General features: G+C 45.4%; 1 protein-coding gene across 1 annotated transcript; it reads left to right on the top strand.

The window, feature by feature from the left end:
• The first annotated feature begins 1,668 nt into the window (after window positions 1–1,668).
• Window positions 1,669–18,821, top strand: TICRR (TOPBP1 interacting checkpoint and replication regulator). Its single transcript, XM_058811537.1, has 22 exons — window positions 1,669–2,316; window positions 2,862–3,147; window positions 3,707–3,948; window positions 4,201–4,444; window positions 4,942–5,077; window positions 5,772–5,914; window positions 6,629–6,841; window positions 7,480–7,628; window positions 8,367–8,461; window positions 8,810–8,903; window positions 9,071–9,150; window positions 9,477–9,713; window positions 10,128–10,224; window positions 10,440–10,512; window positions 11,210–11,350; window positions 11,839–11,929; window positions 12,425–12,486; window positions 13,275–13,430; window positions 14,159–14,316; window positions 14,524–16,783; window positions 17,959–18,063; window positions 18,392–18,821. Exons 1-22 carry the CDS (start codon window positions 1,669–1,671, stop codon window positions 18,508–18,510), a joined length of 5,829 nt encoding a protein of 1,942 aa, XP_058667520.1. The 3' UTR covers window positions 18,511–18,821.
• The last annotated feature ends 692 nt before the right edge of the window (window positions 18,822–19,513 follow it).

The raw sequence follows: 19,513 nt of genomic DNA, 5'->3' as shown, positions 1-19,513 counted from the left end.
GTGGGCAGGAAAGGAGAAGGGCTTTGAGTAGCTAGCAGCAGTTCCTGTGCTGGAAGCTGTCAGGCTTTGCTGGGAAGCTGCCCTTTGCCCTGGGTTTGTTTCGGGTCCCAGGGGGACTGTGATAAGGCAGGTTTTGGTCACACTCTGCTAAGTGTCCTCAGCGGCCTGCTGGGACAGATGCCAGCGGCTGGACAATGGCAGTGACTTGGTGTGGCTGGCTCCTCCTCAGGGCTCAAACAGCACAGAGATGTCACGCAGCAAGAGATGCCAGCCCTGGCCAGGAGAAGGGAGACCACATCCCTGGGGCTGCAGGCTGCCCTCTGCACTTTCCCAGGGACACCTGGTGTCCTTCTCTTGCTCTTGGTGGCAGGTTACTCCTGCCCAGCCGAGTGCACCAGCTCCTGGTTCCAGCTCGTTAAACCCACTTGTGTTCACAGTCAGCACAGAGCCAAACGGGCCCTTTAGTGCCCCTCGTCTTTGTTGCTCTATAAATACCACTGGCTCTGGTGACACTGGTTTGGGCTGGGCTGCTCTGGCTCTGGAGGTGAGGGTGGAGCAGACACCGGGGTGGGGATGCTCTGTGGGGACTCTCCTGTGTTACCCACTGTGATCACACCGTGATCACTGACACCACGGGGACAGATGTGCTTCGAGCCCTGCAGGGAGGGGCTGATGACAGCCCAGGGTCTTTGTCCTCCACAAGCGTCCTGTCCAGGTGCCCTGACCCTACACCTCTTCATAGAATCAAGTTTGGAAGAGCCCTTTCCAATCAAGCCTAACCACCAACAGAGCGTTATCACTGTAACCCCTAAACCATGTCACCCAGTACCACATCCAGATGCCTCCTGGGCACCTCCAGGGATGGTGACTCCACTGCTTCCCTGCCCAGCCTATTTCAATGCCTGACCACTCGAATAGTAATGTATTTATTTTCTCAATATGTAATCTGAATTTGAATCTGAATTTTACCCATTTTACCCAATTTTATGGGCCCTGGGCTGTCCCAGGGAGGCTGGGGAAGGAGGATGCCATGCCGGCAGGACCCTCTGGGCAGGCTGGGTCAGCGCTGTCCCCGTTCTGTGCCCGCGGGCGGTTGCGGGGATGGGGAGGTGCCGGTCCGCCGGCAGCCGCGGTCCTCTAGCGGCACTGGGGGAGCCTGCCGGGGGCGGGGTGGGCAGGGCCCGGCCAGGGCCGCGGCTTAGCCCCGGGTCCCGCTCGGGGATCCCGCTGTACCCGGCGAGCACCGCCGCCCTGTCCTGGTGACGTCATACCATACGATGAGTGACATCACACCGCACGCTGGGTGACGTCATGCATAACATTGAGTGACGTCACCGCCAGGCGCGCCCCGCCGGCTTTAAATTTTAAACCTGTGGCGGCGCCCAATCGGCCCGGTCCGCGCGCTGGCCACGCCCCCCTCCGTCACTGCCTCCCACCAATGGTATAGCAGCTCTCTCCGCGCGGCTGGCCAATCAGCAGCGAGCACCCCTCTCACCGCCCCACCGCTCCGCCCTCCCGCTCTCCGTTCTCCGCCAATGGGAGAGGGCGGCGCAGGGAGTGGGCGTGGCGGGGTCTCGGCGGCAGCCAATGGGGGCCCGCGCTAGGCGAGGGCGCGAGCGGCCGTACCGGCGGGCGATGGCGGCGGCGGCGGCGTGAGGGGCCCGCGCCATGTCGTGCTCGCACAGCGCCGTGTTCCTGCTGGACACCGCCGGCCCCGCGCGCCGCCAGCGCCTCCAGCGCGGCGCCCTCCGCCTGCTCACGCTGCTGGGCTGCCGCTTCGGCCTCTCCCGCCTCCGCTGGGCCTTCCGCTTCTTCGACTCGCTGGGCGGCCGCGGCGGCGCCTCGCGGGGCGGTGGGTTCCGCCCGCCGGGGCCCCGCGCCTGGCAGCGCTTCGAGGAGGAGCTGGCGGAGCGGCTCGGGGCGCGCGCCCCCGCCGCCCTGCCCGGCCCCGCGCCCCGCGCCGCCCTCACGCACAGCGGCCTCAAGGAGACGCTGCTCGACTTCCAGTGGGACCGGCCGGAGATCGCGTCCCCCGCCAAGCCGGCCCGCCGGAGCCGCAGGACGGGGCCGGCCGCCCGAGAGCCCCCGGAGGCGCCGCCCGAGGGCTTCGTGAACGCCGTGTTCCTGTTCTCGCCATGCCCGCACTCGCGGAGGGAGCTCCGGCAGTTCGTGTCCGGGAACGACGCCCCCTCCTCCCCCGGAGAGCCGCCCTCGGCGCAGGAGCTGGCGGAGAAACTCCTGCCCAGGAGTGTGCAGGAGCTGCTCGTGGAACAGAAAATCTCCCTGTTCTGGGTGGACACTGCCGACTGGGCTCAGGTAACGGGGTCACACGGCTTTCGGCTGTGAGCGCTAGCGGGACATCTGCCACGCTGCCTTCTGGCATGAATAATCTTTGGGTGGGAGGGAACCACGCCAAGGTTCACTCACTGCCACATAATCTTCAGCAAGGGACTGAGAAATCTGGAGTGGAATCATCCACGTGGAGGCTGAGATACATCTGCAGTGGAGTAGCTGTACTGTGTTTATTGATGGGATGTCTTGTGATTTGACTTAGAGGGGTGTTAGAGCTGTTCAGAATTGCAGATAAGCAGCCTGATAGTTCAGGTGTGTAGATACCAGATTTAAAAAAAATTGGCTTGAAAATATTGTTAGCTTTTAATTCACTGGGAATAGTATTTACTTTGTTAGGTTCCTACAAAGGCTGGTAAAAGTCCATAAAAACACTCAGAATGCACCGTGTGTAGGTGCTGTGGATATGTTTCATGCCAGCTTTTCTGAAAAAGTGCAATCTTTATTTGTTTGCATGAAAGCTCTCTCACTGCCAGCCTTAACTTGAGACATCTTTGTTACTCTTATTTCAGCTGATCGAATGCCCGGATCATGATGGCTACTGGACGATGTGTGAAGTGATTCATCAGATGGGAGGCACCATTTTGCCAGCTGAAACCTTGGTGCACTCTTTGAGTCACCCCAGGGCAGATGCTGCTTCTGGCTTCCTCGGAGACTCCAGGTTCCCAGAGCCACAGGCTGTGCCTTGGACCAGGCTTCTGCCCCTGGATGGGACTTTGAACTGTTTGTTCTCCAGGCCATCCCTCTATCGATCAGTGTTCCCCCAGCAAGAAGGAACATTGTTTCTCAGCATGCCTGGTAATAAAAAAAAAGAAAAATATAGATGTGCATGGTAGTAACTGATCTCTCATGCAAGGTCCTTGATGAGCTTCCCTTGTGAATAATGTGTGTAGAAGTAATTTCACATATTTCAAAGCCTAGGTGTTTTTCTTTTAAAGTTCTGCTTGTGCTCTACTTCTGATATGAGCATTGTGAGCCCAGGTTTCTGATTTAGCCTCTTCAGTTTGCCATGCTCCTAGATGTTTGCATAAAGAGCTCTTTGCTGGTCCCACCTTGTAGAGGTGTACTCCCTTTTCTCATACAATTATTTGATTTAGCTAAAATAAGAACACAGATTAAGGACCCCTTCCAAAGAAAGCAGATCAGCTGGAAAGCAGCATGCAGGATTTATGGGGTCCTTCTTTAGTGGTGCTTCCATGCACTCAGCTCCTTGGGAGCATGGGGAGGAGGTCAGTTCTGCAACACACTTACTCTAGAGTATATTTCCTGTTTAATCTTTTAACTCACTTTTCCATTGAAGTTGTCTCTTCACCCTGATGGAAAAGGCTGCTTTCAGACTTTATCTATCCTTGCACAGGAGGGAAGAAGCAGGAAAGCTGTGCTGTGATCCTGGAACCTCTTGCCATGAGCCAAAGACAGCTGCAGTGTCCAGTCAGCATTGTTGTGAAAGGAACCTTGACAGGCTGGAGCTTGGCACAGGCTGGCCACTTCCTCACAGAGAGCTGGATCCTGCAGAGCTCACAGCCTGAACAGGGAGAATGTAGCAGCTCTCTGTTTCATCAGCTGTTGGGGAGTCTGGTGGCTGAAGGACTGCACATGGTAAATCTTCATCTTTGCCTTAAACTGATGCCTGCTCTGAAGTGAGCTGTGGCAGAAGGGCTGGCAGTATCACTTTGTGAAGACAGTAATAGACACTGCCTTGCAAATTGCTCATTTGAAGCTAAACTCAGAACATTTTTTTAAATCATGTAGCTATAACCTGCTTGTAAGGTATCTGTGCTCCTTAGGTCTCTGTATTTCTAGGTAATGTAAACTCTTCTCTTTTTCCCTTTTTTTTCCTTTAAAATGCAGATTGCTGAAGTATCTCTGTCTAAGACTTGGTGCCCCTCCACTGCTGTTCTGTCACCTCTTTCTGGGGATGCTGCAGTTCTGACTGTGCTTGGTCCTGAGAAGACAGCTGAAATTCAGGGATGCAGCCTTGAAGGAGCTGTAGTGGAAGACTCTTCCCAAGACTCTGCTACTCACCTGCCAGAGATTGTGAATAGTGTGTTGAGTAAAATTGACATGTCAGTGAAAGATTCTCTGGCCAGTCTGGGTAGGTGTCAGGAAATGGAAAACTCACCATCTTTTCATCATGTCCAGAAAAAATCTAAAGTTAATGATTTTCTCCTTGAGGAGTCTCATTTCTGGGAGTTGTTCATTGTGTCATCTGTAGCTAAGGCTTTGTGATGTGATGCAGAAAGAAATCTGTATGGGTGTAGCTTTCTTTTTCATTATTAAGGAGTAGTTTCCATTAGCTTGCAGATAAAGCACAGCTACATGTGCCTGAGGACATGCTGTTGGAAGGAGGATTCCTAAAATGTGTCACATGGGCCATCCCTGACCAGTAAAATTTTTGGGTAGGACTGCAGCAAGGAGGCTGCTTTTACATGAGTGTTTTGTGTTAGAGTGAATCTTCTTATCTTCTGTTGTATTGGCTATGAAATTGTCTCAAGGATCAAAGGTTTGTGAACCTCTGTCTTTGAGCTTCTGTGAAGCTTCTGCCACTTAGTTCAGCTTTTCTCATTTTTGGATATGTGTGTGTCTGTACAGGAGAAGAAGCTCCAGTGCCAGAGTGGGTGCAGCGGGAGCTGTCCCATACAGGGGGCTGGCATCCTTCAGTGCTGGAAGCTTGGTATCCTGCATCCAATGCCTGTGGAGCAAGCTCAGATCTCATGGAGTCCTTCAGGTATTTTTCTGAATGTCTCTGAGCAATAATCAAGGATTTCTGCTTCCTTTTAAGGGAGTGTGGTTGTAGCATTGCTTAGAGTTCTAGAATTCTGCTGCTTTTATTTCTGTACTCAGTTTACTGATAGCTTATCTCATGGTGGAGTATACAGACAAAAGAAACTGGGAACAGGATGTTTGGGTATGAGTTTGCATGGATTAAAATCTTGGTAGTTTCAGAAGGTATAAAGGTCATTTAAAATGACCTTAAGCAACTTGGGAAATGACAGATTTTAGCTTTATGGGATGGTAAGATCCAGTGCAAGATACTGAAGATATGGTTGTGTTCTCACAGTTGGTGTTTATTTGGAATGGATAAGCTTGCTTTCTTCAAAGAGCTTGCTGAGTGAAACTAAAGAGCCTAGTGCAGGGTAGTTTAGAGAGCACAAAGCTGCTCATTTAGTTTTGTGGTACAGGTCAGTGCCATATCCATTGTACATTATTGTAATGCTTGTTTCCAGCATTTTAAGAGGTTTGAGTTTTCTGCATCCTCCTAAGTGTGTTGGGGAACACGTGTTGGAAGAGTTACTGGTGTGTGCTGCTTGTACTATATTGCTGCAGACTGGGAATCTAGAGAATCTTGTTTCTTTCCACAGGAAGGAAGGGATATGCCTCCTACTCCCACCTTTTGATAACTGTATTGTTCTTTCATACAGGCTCCTGCAGGTTCCTTGTGCTAACAGGAAGGATGGTGCAGACCAATCTGATGTGGAGCTCTCAGAAAGTCTGTCTGAGCTGTACCAGAGAAAATTCAGTGAAACCTCTGCTGCAGCTGGACCAGGAAATAACAAAAAAAGACGTATGTATAGTTTGGGGTTATATGTGTGTGTTGTTAATAAAAGATGATACAAGAACTCCAGAAATCTGTACTCTTAAGTAGTACCATGCTTTAGATATTTATCTGGGGACAGTCTCATTTGCTTATTAATATTAGGTTAGTCCTATAGTAGGGCACAAATTATTGTTATTCAGGGCTGTGCAGTGAGTGACAAAGCTGTTAAAAGCAGCATGCAGAGCTCTGCAGTTTAATTAGCTGTTGAAACAGGGACTGCTCCAACTACTAGTAAATATTGCAATTTTGTTCTAATTAGACAAATAGAACATTTTTTTTTGTAGAAGAGTTTAATCATTGCATTTCTCTACACTAACTACAGTTGACTTTACCTTAGCCTCATGTATCTGCAAGTCCCGCTGTCAGCTGTTTCTATTTCTGTGACATAAGATTGCTGCCTATATATATATATATGTATATATATATATATATAACTTCTGATTAAACCTGTGTAAGTTCTTATGCAGAGCAATATGCACCTGGCTTTTTATTTGGAGAAGTAGCTGCCTGCTACACTGCCTATATGTTAATTTCACAAAGAAATACCAACCTTTTGGGCCATGTTTTCCTCTAGGAGGTTACTAAGGTCACATAATCCAGAATTTAGTGCTGTTCTCTCCCTTGGATGAAGTTCCTGCCCCAGTGTGCCTGATGGTAGAACTCTCTCTTGTGGCATTTTAGGTGGGGTTCCCCGAACTCCAGTCAGGCAGAAGATGAAGACCATGCCCAGATCCCTGCAGATGCTCAATGCAGCAAGACTGAATGTAAAAGCTCAGAAGTTTCAACCTGATGCTGTGCCACCAGCAGTGAATGAGAAGGTTCCACAGAAGCATTCAGCAAAAAGATTGGATGAAAAGGTGGAAGGAAAGGCAAAAGCACCTAAAATATCAATTGGTGTGTGTTAAGTCCTGTTATCTTTGTCTTGATACATCCCATATGAGCTCTTATATTCTGATAGAGGAGTTATACAGGATTTTTATGGAAGGGAGAGCAAAGGATAATAATGGAATATTCAGTACCAAGGAGCAGATCAGTGTTTGAGTTTCTGTATCCTCAGCATGGCAAGAGCAGACATTTTTCCCCACCTTTCTGCCATTTAGTTTCTGATTCTTTATAAACTGTTACAACTGCTTCTGGGATTAGTTTCTTGCCTTGTATCCGTCTGAAAAAAGCAATAAGGATTTACTTTTAAAATTTTTTTAACCAAAAGAAATAGAGGGAAGCACTTGTCAAGGTATAACTGGAAATGTATTAATTAGGCAGAAATAAAGGGCATTTCTTGATTGCTTCAGTAGCCTGAAAGTTCGCTGATTTTAAGCAAACTTTGTTGATTATAAGACTAATTTAGCTTATAGTATGTCATGGGCCTGAACCTGGGTTAGCCTCTGTTAGTGTACTGTGGTCTGGATGCATTATTACTGGAGGAAATGTTTATTATTACCTCCTCTGTTCCCTGCTTCAGCTGGGGTGAGGATTTTATCAGGGAGATGTGGTGAACATGCATTTAGCTAATGGAGACCATTTCCTTGCAGATTTCCAAACAGAGGAGGAGCTGCAGGCCCACTTGACTGCCAGCTACCAGAAGGCTGTTGCTGAGGGAATTCCCTCATCTGTGTGTGCCCAGAATATGATCATGGCCATTAAAAGCTTCTTGAAAATACAAGATACCAAAGAGAAAGAGGTAGGTGTCAGCATGTAGGCAGGGTTGTTACTGATCTGGAAGTTAAAATTTTTACTATTTTGGGCTAACTTTCCTTCATATGCTCTGAGGCTTTATGTGGAGGTGCACCATGGTCACTGACTGCTTCTATCTGTGAGGACACAATAGTGAAAAACTGGATGCTTGTAAATTATGTAGGACAATCCAGTTCAGTTGTCAGTTTAGAACTTTGCTAAATGTTGCAAGACATCTTTACTTCATATTGACCTCCTTACAAATTCTGATTTCAAAGGTAGTATTTAAAAAAATACATTCTTGCAAACTGTATTTTAAAGAAGATGCATCTTTTGTTTTTGCATTATGTGGCAAATCTAGGCCTAGCTTTGTCAGGGAAGAAAAATTCTTCAAGGTATTTCTTACAATCTTTAGCACTATTTGTAGGCTTACAGTAATCTTAAACCAAAACTGGTAAGCCTGGGATTAATTTAATAAAAACCCTGTGAGAGACAAATCCAAAGTGGATCCAAAGTGAAGAAGGCCTGGAGCTGTGAGCAGGAAACCTCTGTGATTTTAAGCTTTAAGTTGTTTGATTTTATAACTCTGCTACTGAAACGAAAAGTAATTCCTTTCCTTGAAAGAAAAGGAAAAAACTGTACTTCCAAAAGAATTGGTTGGGTTGGTAAATGGGGGACAAGGGAAGAACCTGCCCTGCAGATAGGGAACAGTTTTGAAGTTCTTGCTGTCATGATGTGTCTGCAGGTGGCCTGTGTGGGAAGAGTCAGAAACCATCTCCTGAAGACCAGCAAAATGCTCAGACAACAGCATGGCTCACAGAAGGAGACCAAAGTCAGAGAGTATGAGAGACTCTATTTACTTCAGCCTCTGAGATACTGTGGAGTTGGTTAGCAGTTTTTAATGGTGGCTTTTTTGTACAACTGGAAAAGTATTTACATGGGACAAATATTTCAAGGGTTGCAGTAAAACCACTTCATTAAATGCAAATATACCCGTGCTGTGTGATAAGCACTGCAGCCAATATCTGCAGTGAGGTATCTCCCTTGCCACCCAAATGAAATGCTAAGTAAATATTGCTGTCAAAAGGAACCACTTCCCTTCCCATTGCTTTTTTGAGCACACCTTTTGCAGTAAATCTGCTGTTTGCAGTAGAAAAAGATGTGGTGGGTAATTACTTGTTTCCTTAGGTGCCGACTTCAGGTATTTTTGCGCCTTGAGTTGTGCCTTCAGTGCCCTTCACTGCAAAGCAGCGCTGAGGAAATGGAGCAGCTGTTAGAAGAGGCAAGTAAAGTGTAAACCATGTTGTGTTTCTGCATGGCACTAGAAATGGGGATCTGGAACCTGCTTTTCCTTTGATTTTACACTATTACTTCATATTCCTTACTAAAATATCTGGTGCTGCAGCTGGCACATCTTAATCCATTTTGCCACCTGACCTTCTCTTCCAGGTGACAGATATGCTGCGCATCTTATGTCTGACTGAAGACCCAGCCTATCTTACAAAGTTTCTAGAGGAAATATTAGAAGTGTAAGTTATTTGGCACGACTTATGTATTGCTGGGGACTATGGTTTGGGCCAGATGTTGTCTGTGAGTAGAGAGCAATCAACAGCTTTGATTTACTGCATCTTTGTAATTCTCAGAAATTTAGACGTGTTCACTTTATTACACTTACATTTTGGTTAAAGAAAAAGTAGCTGATAAACAAGTAAATTAATTTAAAAACTCAGTTGATATTCAGTTTGTTGTTTTTAAATGGACATGTAAGGACAAGGATTTAGTTCACACCTTGAGTTTGAAATGCCAAAGTTTTGAGGAGGGGCGTATTTCATGTGTGTTCTCTCTGGTGCTCCAGGTATATGAATTCTATACCGAAGACCCTCGGAGATATTTATTATGGTCTGGGTACACAAATACCTCCGAAGCTGGCATCTGTTCTGCCTTCAGACTTCTTCAGTGATGACTCCATGACTCTGGATAGCAAATCTCCAGGCCTTCCTCTCTCTTTATCATCTGTCTTAACTCCCAGTGCTGTTCGCTCTGAGGGTGATCAGCTGGAGGAGCTGCGCACCAGATCTGCCAAAAAGAGAAGGTACTAAGTCCAAACAGGAGGCAGCTTTTTGTTCACTGTAAAAAATACAGTCTTGATTCTGTATCTGTATCTTATGCAAAAGTAGATTTCAGGAACATCTTCCATGAGAGGAAATGCATGCTATGCTGTGCAGCAGCTGACCTATATTGTTAAAGCTAAAAGTGATTTACTGGAGATCTCCGTGTTGGGGGTTCTGTGTTCATATGAGCAAATTGTGAATGAATTCCAATACCAGCCTTTTTATATTGCAAACCATATCCCAGTGTTGTAGTAAGTGAAGTATCAATGTAGTTTGCAATTTGAATTTAGGTAAACACATCCTATCTCTTGAGTCACACCTAAGTTTAATTGTCAGTAGGTTGATAAGTGTGCTGTTGATCTCATTTTAGCTTAATTTTTGTGTGTTTTCTGAAGGAATCATGTGTTAGCCAGACACAGGAGCATGACAGAAGCACCACAGAACTTGCGTCAAATTGAGATTCCCAAGGTAGCCAAGAACCCCATCAGAAAGGTAAAATTCTTCCAGAAGGATTTTCTGTGAGTTGTGCTGCTTGACTGCAAAAACCCTTGCTCTGTATTCCCTTACTAAGTGTGCCCTATCAGCTGTACAGAGATGAAATTGTTTTGAAGGAAAAATTGAAATAATGTGTTCAGAGCTTGTAGTTAATATTCATACTTAAACATAGCATTGCATTGCTGCTGAGGCTGATTTCTCATTTGTTTCAGGAGAACTCCCATTCTTACCTTGCCACTGAGAAGTCCCAGCAGATGCCTTTGCTGCAGAAAGAGGCAGGGCAAGGTATATTGACTTTTGGCTTGTTCATGGAAAGGTGCATCTTCAGCACATGTTGTCCCTGTAAATTTTACTGAGCCATGGTGAAATTATGCTGAGGCATGCTGGAAATCTGAAGGAAGTTTTGCTGAGTTGTGCAGAAACTTTGAGGGAAAAAAATATGTGGTATTCTGTGTACTCATACACAGAAAACTTAAATTTTGTGTCCTCAAAAGAAAGCCTTGACTCTTGAAATTATTTCCAACTTCTCTGTCCTGAAAAGAAAATGGGAACAAGAATGAACTATATTTGAAAATAGGATATATCCCCACAAATACTTCATAAAAATAAATGTCATGTGTTCTCCAAACCAAGATGTGCTTTGGTTGAGATTTTGTAGTGCACCTAATGTTCCACATGGGACACTGACTGTCTGCTTTTCCTGCTATGGCATCTGCTTGTAGCTTATTGCTGGAATAATGCAAATAATAACAAATTCAGAAGAGAAGGCTGGAATGGATTTAGAGGAGGACATGTTCCAGTAGCAGGAAAAACAACTTCTCAAAGCTTTTTAGCCTCTAAAATGTTGTCTTTCCATGCTGGTATATTGTTCTATCCCTAGTCACCTAACAAAATTACCTTTGTTTTTTTTTTTTTTTTTCTTTCTTTTTTTTCTTCTCTTTTCCTAGTAATCTGATCTTTTCTTGCTTTTCTTGTCTCACAGAGGTTACAAAGGTAAGGAGGAATCTCTTCAATGAAGAGATGCTTTCACCATCAAAAAGGTCACTGAAAAAGATGCTTAGAAGCCAGTCAGTATCTGCTGTGGAAGGCCTAAAATACAAATGCACCAGTGAGGGCAACAAAGGTAGGATATGACTTGCACATGTAGAATTGTTGAGCTTTTGCTAAAATTCCTATTTTTGCATTCTCAATTCTATGAAACAATTATGATCTGTTTTTATTGAAAGATAAAAGGATTGCTGTGGTGTTTGGAGGGTGAATAATGATGATGTTAAAACTGAAACCTGTTTTTCTAAACTTTTTACATCTTGTAAACAAAATTAAAAATGCTTGGTTTAAAAGGGATCTGTGAAATAAAGATGAGTAATGAAAGCTATCTCAGTAGGTTAACTATGTCTGACATGGTACAATATTGAGGGAGTGGGAGGGAGGTGTAGACCCTGGACTGAAATAATGATAGCTTGTGAGTACTGGGAGACAGCACAGTGGTTCTGTATTGACTTAAGAATAACTATTATCATTCTAAGCTGAAGCCTGTACAAAACTGTATTTATTTATTTGTTCCAAGTGCTTTATAATGGTGTGATGTTACAGCTCTTGCATGATTTTTAGATCATCGCAAGTTATTGACCAAGAGAGTTGCAGAAACGCCACTGCACAAGCAGGTGTCCAGGAGGCTCCTGCACAAGCAGATCAAAGGCCGGTGAGTTCTTTCTGAATTTCTTCAGTAACTAATTAATGGCTATGAGCAGAATTACCAGGTATCATTGCAGTCAAAGGTCATCTTCACTTAAGGCAGTAAGAGAACCAGTAGAGGCTAAATGCCATTGCTTAAGTGGGGGGAAATACTGCTTGCTTCATCTTGTAAGTCAGGCTGCTTTCATTCTTGAGCTAATGTCTGTTTAGGTTCACTTGCTGATTCAAGGGCTTATGAGGAAAAGGCTCCTGCTGTATTTTGTGGGCTCCAGGCTGAATTGTAGCATTTTCTTTCATGTAGACCTGTTACCTGTACATATAGGTAGCTACCAATACTTAATTACATGTCAATAGGAGGCAAAGTGCTTACTGGTCACTCAGAATAGCCTACAACACAATATATTGGTGTAGGATAAAGCACTGCTTCTTACTCTCTGTGGCAAGTTCTGTTCCTGTACATGTGCTCAGTATGCTAAGCCCAAAATGTCTGTTGTTTCTCAAGGTCTTCTGATCCAGGTTGTGACACTGGTGTTGTAGAAGAATCTCCAGAGAAGGCTATATATGGTAAGCACTGATTTTTCGTTAAAGGTGGTTTGGCTCTGTTGTATGTAGCTCATGAGTGTGCTTTGATTTGGCTAATTCATTAGAAGTCAGTCCAAAAGTGTTGTACTGTTCTGTTCTGACAGAACCACTTGCTGCTCACTGCTTTAACAGCTCTGTACAGTTTAAGTTAGGAAAGAGAGGTAGATAGCAAATCTTTTAAAGGAAAAAACGTGAAGGACTTGAAGGGTGAACAAGATTCTGAGCTGCTATAATTACTGTCAAACCAGCACATGCTTATTTTTAATGTAACTTCACCATGTTGTGCTGTGACCCTGCTCTGATTTCTGCTGTAACAGACAGCCACCTGGCTCTGGGGAGTGCCTCTTATGTTGGCTACTGCTGTTCTTTTTCCCCAGAAGGGAAGAAAATAACAGCATGTCTGGGCAAGCAGGGAAATGAAATTGCTAGCAAGAAGAGACAAGAGCATTAACCCATCTTTTAACTTGGATGTAACTTGCATTGAACATGGTTTTTCTAGCATTCCTTTTCATATAATTTCTAAAGAGAAATGAGAGTAATCATGAGTTAGAGGAGGGGCATCGTACTTGAGAGGATTTGTATGCATAAATATTCCAAAATCCTCGAAAAAACTGAACCTTTGCTTCACTTGCTTGCCTTCCTGGGTGAGACAGGTTATCTGTAGAGAAGTTTCTTCTGAGGGTCTGTTCCTTGCAGTTGTGAACTGTTCCTGATGTGCCCATTGCTGAACGGGAAAGAAGGCTCAGTCTCCACTGTCCTTGCCTTTTCAGAAGCAGGTTTGAGAAGAAGCCCACGCATCAAACAGCTGGCTTTGAATAGGACCTGCTCTGGTGCTTTCTATTCCACTACACTGCCCAGCTCAAAAAATTCACAGCACCTCCAGCAGGGACAAGAAAAGGAGAGCTGTAAACTGCAGGATGTAGAAGGTACTGAGTGGGATTTGAGCAGACTGATACTGCTGATCTGAAAAGCTGACACGGATAGCTCTGAGTTTGATTTGATTTGGCTCTACAAGAGACCGTAAGAAGCTAAGAGCTGTCATGTAATATCTTCCCTAGACAGAAATTCATTCTCAGTAATTATTTTTTAATTGGTAATCTGAATTTTGAGGATGGTAAGGCAGCTGTTTCTATGATGAATTCACTGCCAACTTAACAAACCAGTCAGGCCCATCTAACAGAATACCACTGATTGTCAGTCTGTATTCCTTAAAAGCAGTGAAATCCTTGTAAAATATGGGACAGAAATCCTATAGCTTACTCTGTGGCAGCATAAAGCAATGACTGATGGGATCTTCTTTGGAGGCTTTCTCAGTAGGATTATCAGCTAAAAATGGTGACACTTAGTTCTTTATATTCTACTTATTAGAATCCTTAGTCATGAACCAGAACTATCTAAAGCTACAAGCTATAAATAGAATAAGAGGCCGAGGTATAAAATACCTTTTTTTACCATTGGAGCACTCTTTCTAAAGATGGGTATTAATTTCATAATGGGAAATAACAATAATTCTGGTGAAGCTTTAACTCTTGGTTAGAAAAGAACATGCCAGGGATATGAGCTTTTTACACTACTTTTCCACACATCTGACGTGACTCAGACAATTGTGGCACGTTACTTTGTGTTAGTTAAATTGTGCTGTTCCATTTTATAGGCCTTAACCAGCATTCAGAGAGCCCCCCCATCCAGAGTCCCAAGAGGTTTTTCTTTGGTGCAGTCATTGACATGGGTAGTCCAGCAGGGAAGCATTCACCTGGAAGGAAGAGAACAAGAAAAGATTCCTTACACTTAGAGGAGCTCACCTCATGTCAGGTAGAAACAGTTACCTACCTCCTTTTCTCTTTCTTCCCATCCTTGTTTTCTTCACCATTCATCAGCATCTTAGATTTAGTGTTTGTTAAGTCTCATCCAATGAGTTTTTTATGTTTCAAGTCTTGGGAAGTAAAAATGAAGATGGATAGATAATAGTCCTGGAGTAGAACAAGCATGATTCTTTAATATATTATTTTTCCCCTGCAGACTCCTAGCAAAACACCTCACAAATCTGCCCAGAAGCCACTGAATTCTGCCAGCAAGCTCCCAAGGAGATCGCCTCGCCTTGTCCACAGGACGCCTCAGAAGCTGGAGAGGACACCTGGCAGAAGCCCAGCAGCTAAGCAGAATGTAGCTAAATGTTTGGGGAAGTGCTTTTCTCATCCTGCACAAAGGATCAAGTCTCCATCTGTGCTAACTGACAGCAGGAGGGTTCACTCAGTGCAAGTGGCTGCTGAGGACTGCTGTGCAGCTCTGACAATTTCCCCTCCTTACAATGAGCCTGCCTGGCAAACACCAAAACGTGAAAGGTTCACAGCCTCTGTATTACCTCCAACAGATCCAAATCCTGTTTCTTCTCCTCCCTCTGCCACCCAAGAAAGGTGTTTTACAGAACTTCAGACTCCAAGACGTTCCTTGAGATACCTCTCAAAATTAGCATCTCTGGTGAGTGCTCGGAGGCAAATCCTCACAAAGGAAATTCAGGAGCAGTCAGATCAGTTATCTCAAGCACCTAAAAGGACACCCAGGAAACTTGAAGATCCTGGTTCAAAGTTATGTACTAGCTCACTGAGCACAGAAATACCTCAGCTTGCTGTGAGGCCAGAGCCTCTCTGCAGTTCTCCACTCCATGAAGGTTCCACAAACACTGTGACAAGCTGCTCTGCTTCCCACACGCAGCCTGGGGAGTCTGACTGGGAACCTGGTGCATCTCAAAAGACTCCAGGTATTACTGGCACTTCACTGGGGTCCCTGCTTCACACACCCAAGCAGGCCAAACGTGAACCAGGTTCTAGAGGAGAGAGCCTCAGGGGTGCAACACTTAGAGAAAATGAGGACAGTCGTCGTGATAGTGGTGGTAACTGTTCTGTGGAAAGCCTTCAGCTTCATCAGTCCCAAGTTGCTGAAAATACTTCTGTATTGGAGAAAAATAAACAGATGGATAGAGTGTCTCAAAAGTCTCCTTCAAGGGAGGACTTGGAAAACTTGGAAAACCATTTGTCTCCAAAGCCTTTTGCTGGAGGGCAGGAACATGCACAGAATGCTGAGAGAGACTGTGAGCCATCAGTTAAGGGGGAGAACTGCAGTGCAAACACCTGTGAGTCCTTCCTAAGCCATTTGCAAACAGTTCATGATGACTTGGAAGCAAGAACTGTGCTAAGGGAAGAATGCATGGGAGTGAAAGCTCCGAGTCTCAGGCGACGCTCCAGATCTGCCCTGAACCCCTCCCCTCCTGTGCAGAAGTCTCCTCCTGCCTATTCCTTACGCTGCACTGCCGACAGGAGGCAGCGGGAGGCTGCGGCACGCATGGGGGAGCCCCAGCTTGCAGCCAAGTTCTCCACTCCTGAAAGTCGTGGCAAACTTCCTTCTGCCAGCCCACCAACCTACGAGGTGGAGATTGAAATGCAAGCTTCAGGCCTGCCCAAGCTTCGCATTAAGAAAATTGGCTCTTGCTCATCCTTGGAAGTTCAGCCTGAAGCAAGTGCCAGCAAAGCCAGGGGAGGAGAAAGCCCCTTCAGTGATTTTGCTATGACCTGGTGCAGCAAGCATCCAGGAAAACTAGCAGCTGCCTGTGTCTCCCCATCCTGCTGCCTTTCCTTCCATAGCACACCTGGAAAAGGTGCAGGACAAACCTACATATGCCAGTCATACACCCCCACAAGCTGTGCCTCTACTGTCACCTCCCCGTTCCCACTGGAAGCAGTTCTCCAGACACCTTCTCCAAAGCAGAAGGGGAAGAGTACTCCTGATGCCATCAATGACTGGCCTCGGAGGAAGAGAGCAGCAGGCAGCACTGCTGGTGTGAGCTGCAGTCAGGGTGAGAGGAGTGCTGATGATTGGACACGGCCAAGAGAGAGAACAATGAGGATCTCAGAAAACTGCAGCAGCAAAGTGACAAATCCTCTTGGGGAGTTTGAACTGGAAGGGATTTGCAGGCTCCAGGATCAGGCATCTCCTGGTGACTCTGAACTGAAGGCTGATGAGGACTCTGCCATGGGAACCTTTGGCTTGAAATCTCGGAAGCGGGTCTTTACCTGCCTATCACCAGAAAAGGAGGAGAACCACAGTGCCAAGAGATCATGTCCTGATAGGGGCAGCTTGGATCTCACTGGCTTTTCCACAGATGAGAGCAACAGAACTAAATCAAGGACAGACTCTGTACTTCCTGAGAAACCAGGAGCATGTGCCCTCAAAACACTGGAGCAGCACAGTTGTCTAGGGGATGATGATGTCTTCCTTTTGTCAGGTAATTAAATGGCACAAAATACACTCCACTGAAATTCAGATGTGGTTAAAAATGGGGGTTAGACTAAAACAAGAGCACAGTTGTTTCCCATGTAATTATCTGAGGGAGACTGAGGTGAAAGGGGAGTGACTTGTAGATGACATGGAAGATAATTATGTGGAGAGGCAGACTGGATATGAGGAGTATTAACGATGGAAGAGAGACCAGAGAAATATGAAAGAGCAGAAAGCTGGAGGAACTAAAAGGAAAGTTTGAGAACTTGAGAGAGGATCCCAGTTGCATCCAGCTGGTGATTTGTTCAGGTTTGTGTTGATACCACTGCCTGTTTCTGCCCAGCATTCAGCTCTGAAGCCAACAAGCCAATCTTCAGTATAAAGCTTGGCTGTTTCAGTGCTTCAGACTGGAGTCTTGGTGGGGTTAGTCCTGTGGATGTTGGTGTTTATTGATGCTCCAGTTGTCTCTGCCCCTGGCAGTGGGCCACTTGAAAGAAATGCTACCAGAAATTATTCTCGTGCTAGCATAAGCTGTCTCTCTGCTTTTGCTGTAGGTACAGATGATACTGACCTTGGTGAAACAGGCTGTTCAGCTCTGTAAACAAGGCCTTGTGAATTTCAAATACTTAATCCAGTATTGTTGTAGAAATTACAGGGGGCTGTGGCAGGTGTTGTTCTGTAGTCATTGCACAAAGCTTTGGTGTGTGTTTTCTCTTGCAAGGAAAGATTTGTATAGAGAGACAGTGTCTTACTCAACATTATCACAGAAAAAAGGTGACACCTGGAAGCAACATTAATCCATATTCAGGACATGAAGTAATAGATTTAAGATGGTCCTGTGAGAGACTTTCTGTACCTACAGACCTCGTGTTTGTATTTCTATATAATTGTGGTTGTAATAGTTTTCTTCCAGGAAATGCAAATTACCTGTGTTTATTACAAGTGAAGTGATTTTCTGCTAAACCAGCTAAGAAAATTAAATGTGCTAAAAGCTGATTCCAGACTGCCATTTACCTTTCTCAAATGCTAAAACAGCACTGTGACAACCTAGAGTTTATTTCAGATAAACTCCAAGTAACACTTATGCTACCTCAAAACTGACATCAGTATAAAGGCTGTGGTGAGACATAACATTTGAGTTGTTGAGTATTTTTGCTGCAGCATCTCATTGTGCTTCTCCAGGCTCCACCCCACCCTTGAAGAGTGGACTTTGTGCCAGCAGCCTTCGAGCCCTGACCCAGTCTCCACTGCTGTCCCCACCGCCGGCTCAGAGGAAGCGCATTCAAGGTAAGCACAGGAGAGGAAAGGCTGGGCTCCAGCACACTGCCTGTGCTCTCTGCTTGCCTCCAGCACATACGAACAAAATCATGCTGTGCTGGGGGTGGGCTTTGGGCAGAAAACCTCTATCTGCCACTGCTGTGCTCAGTATCTCAGTCTCACATGCTTACAAGAAACTTGGCATGAACTGGGAAGTTTGGAAGGAGAGAAAAGTTGCTGAAGAATGAAGAGAGGGTAGCTACATGGGAAGTGCAACTTCCACCTGGTATTTGGTTCTTGGAATCACCAGTGAATTCTGGTAAACTGTGCCTCTCATGTATTCTTTCTGTTTTTGTAGAGGAGGAATCTGATGCTGTCCAAATTACTGCCAACCAGGAGCTGTCTCCATTCCACATCACGATTTCCAGGAGGCGTCGCCTCAGCAGGACATACTCACGGAAAAAGCCTCTCAGCTGAAGTTTGGAGCCAGGCCAGCATGGGAAACTGTATTATCCCAGCTGTACAACACACCTTTTAACAAAGACTGGTATTTGGTGCTAGACTGGAGCTGCCTTGTGTTGGTAGGACACTGAATGCAAGCACATGGCAATAGAAATAAGGACCACTCTAAAAATTTATGGTTTCTTCCATCCATTCAAAGCCTAGCTTGGTCTTTCTGCTAGTGGAACCTTAGAGTGAGTTCTGCAGGGAAGGGCCAATTCTCCCAGGTTAGGAGGGAGAATTGTCACTTTTCTCCAGCTCTTGTAGAATAAACTGATGAATTTTCATTGTGTCCTTTAATCCAAAAATCTGTGTTTGGCTTGAGGGATGTGGGCTGCAGGAAGGAGGATGCTGGAGGCGAACGGGTACAGAACAAGCTGCGTGCTCCTGCTGTGTCTTGTCCTGATACTAAATGGATCCCTCTGTTAATTGCTTCCAGTTTGCCACAGCTTAGTGGGAAAATAACAAGCAGATTAATTAATTAGCCAAGTGCCAAGAATTCAGAAAAGGAGAAAGATAATTTAACTGGAAACATCTTTGTAGATCATGAATGGTTTGGTGTATCCGCTCTTGGCTACTGCTGGATAAGCAGATGCTGATGGAGTGACTTCATTGTCCTTTTCTGCAAACTTGCAGTAAGCCAGAAAGAATTGGCTGGGGAAGTGTCCTTGAGAAGTAAAACTCGGATGGAATAACTGGAAATGACAGTTTCAAGACTACTCTTTACCAAACTGAGTCATGGATTAAAAAGTGATTTAGTTGCCTGTGACATTTGTGTTCTAACCCCATGAAGAGAGCAGGAGCTGTGGTTCAGTGCCTGAGATGTAGCCTACAAGGGGCTAAAATTGTGCATAATATTGGAAGGGCTGAATTTTTTCCCTTGGGGTAGTGATCTTGGGGAACTCACACCACTGTGTCTACTGATTGCACAGGAGGTGGAAAGCTATGGAGATGGTGTAGGGTGATCCGAAAACAAGGC

The sequence above is a fragment of the Ammospiza caudacuta genome, chromosome 10, assembly GCF_027887145.1.
Source record: "Ammospiza caudacuta isolate bAmmCau1 chromosome 10, bAmmCau1.pri, whole genome shotgun sequence".
In the NCBI taxonomy this organism is placed as follows: Eukaryota; Metazoa; Chordata; class Aves; order Passeriformes; family Passerellidae; genus Ammospiza; species Ammospiza caudacuta.
This window is presented reverse-complemented; position numbering and strand designations above follow the sequence as displayed.

Excerpts from the sequence above, each read along its gene's own strand:
- TICRR (XM_058811537.1), top strand. The coding sequence starts at position 1,669 with ATGTCGTGCTCGCACAGCGCCGTGTTCCTGCTGGACACCGCCGGCCCC. Across the intron at positions 6,842-7,479 it reads AGCACCTAAAATATCAATTG|ATTTCCAAACAGAGGAGGAG; the intron begins GTGTGTGTTAAG and ends ATTTCCTTGCAG. Across the intron at positions 11,351-11,838 it reads CACCAGTGAGGGCAACAAAG|ATCATCGCAAGTTATTGACC; the intron begins GTAGGATATGAC and ends CATGATTTTTAG.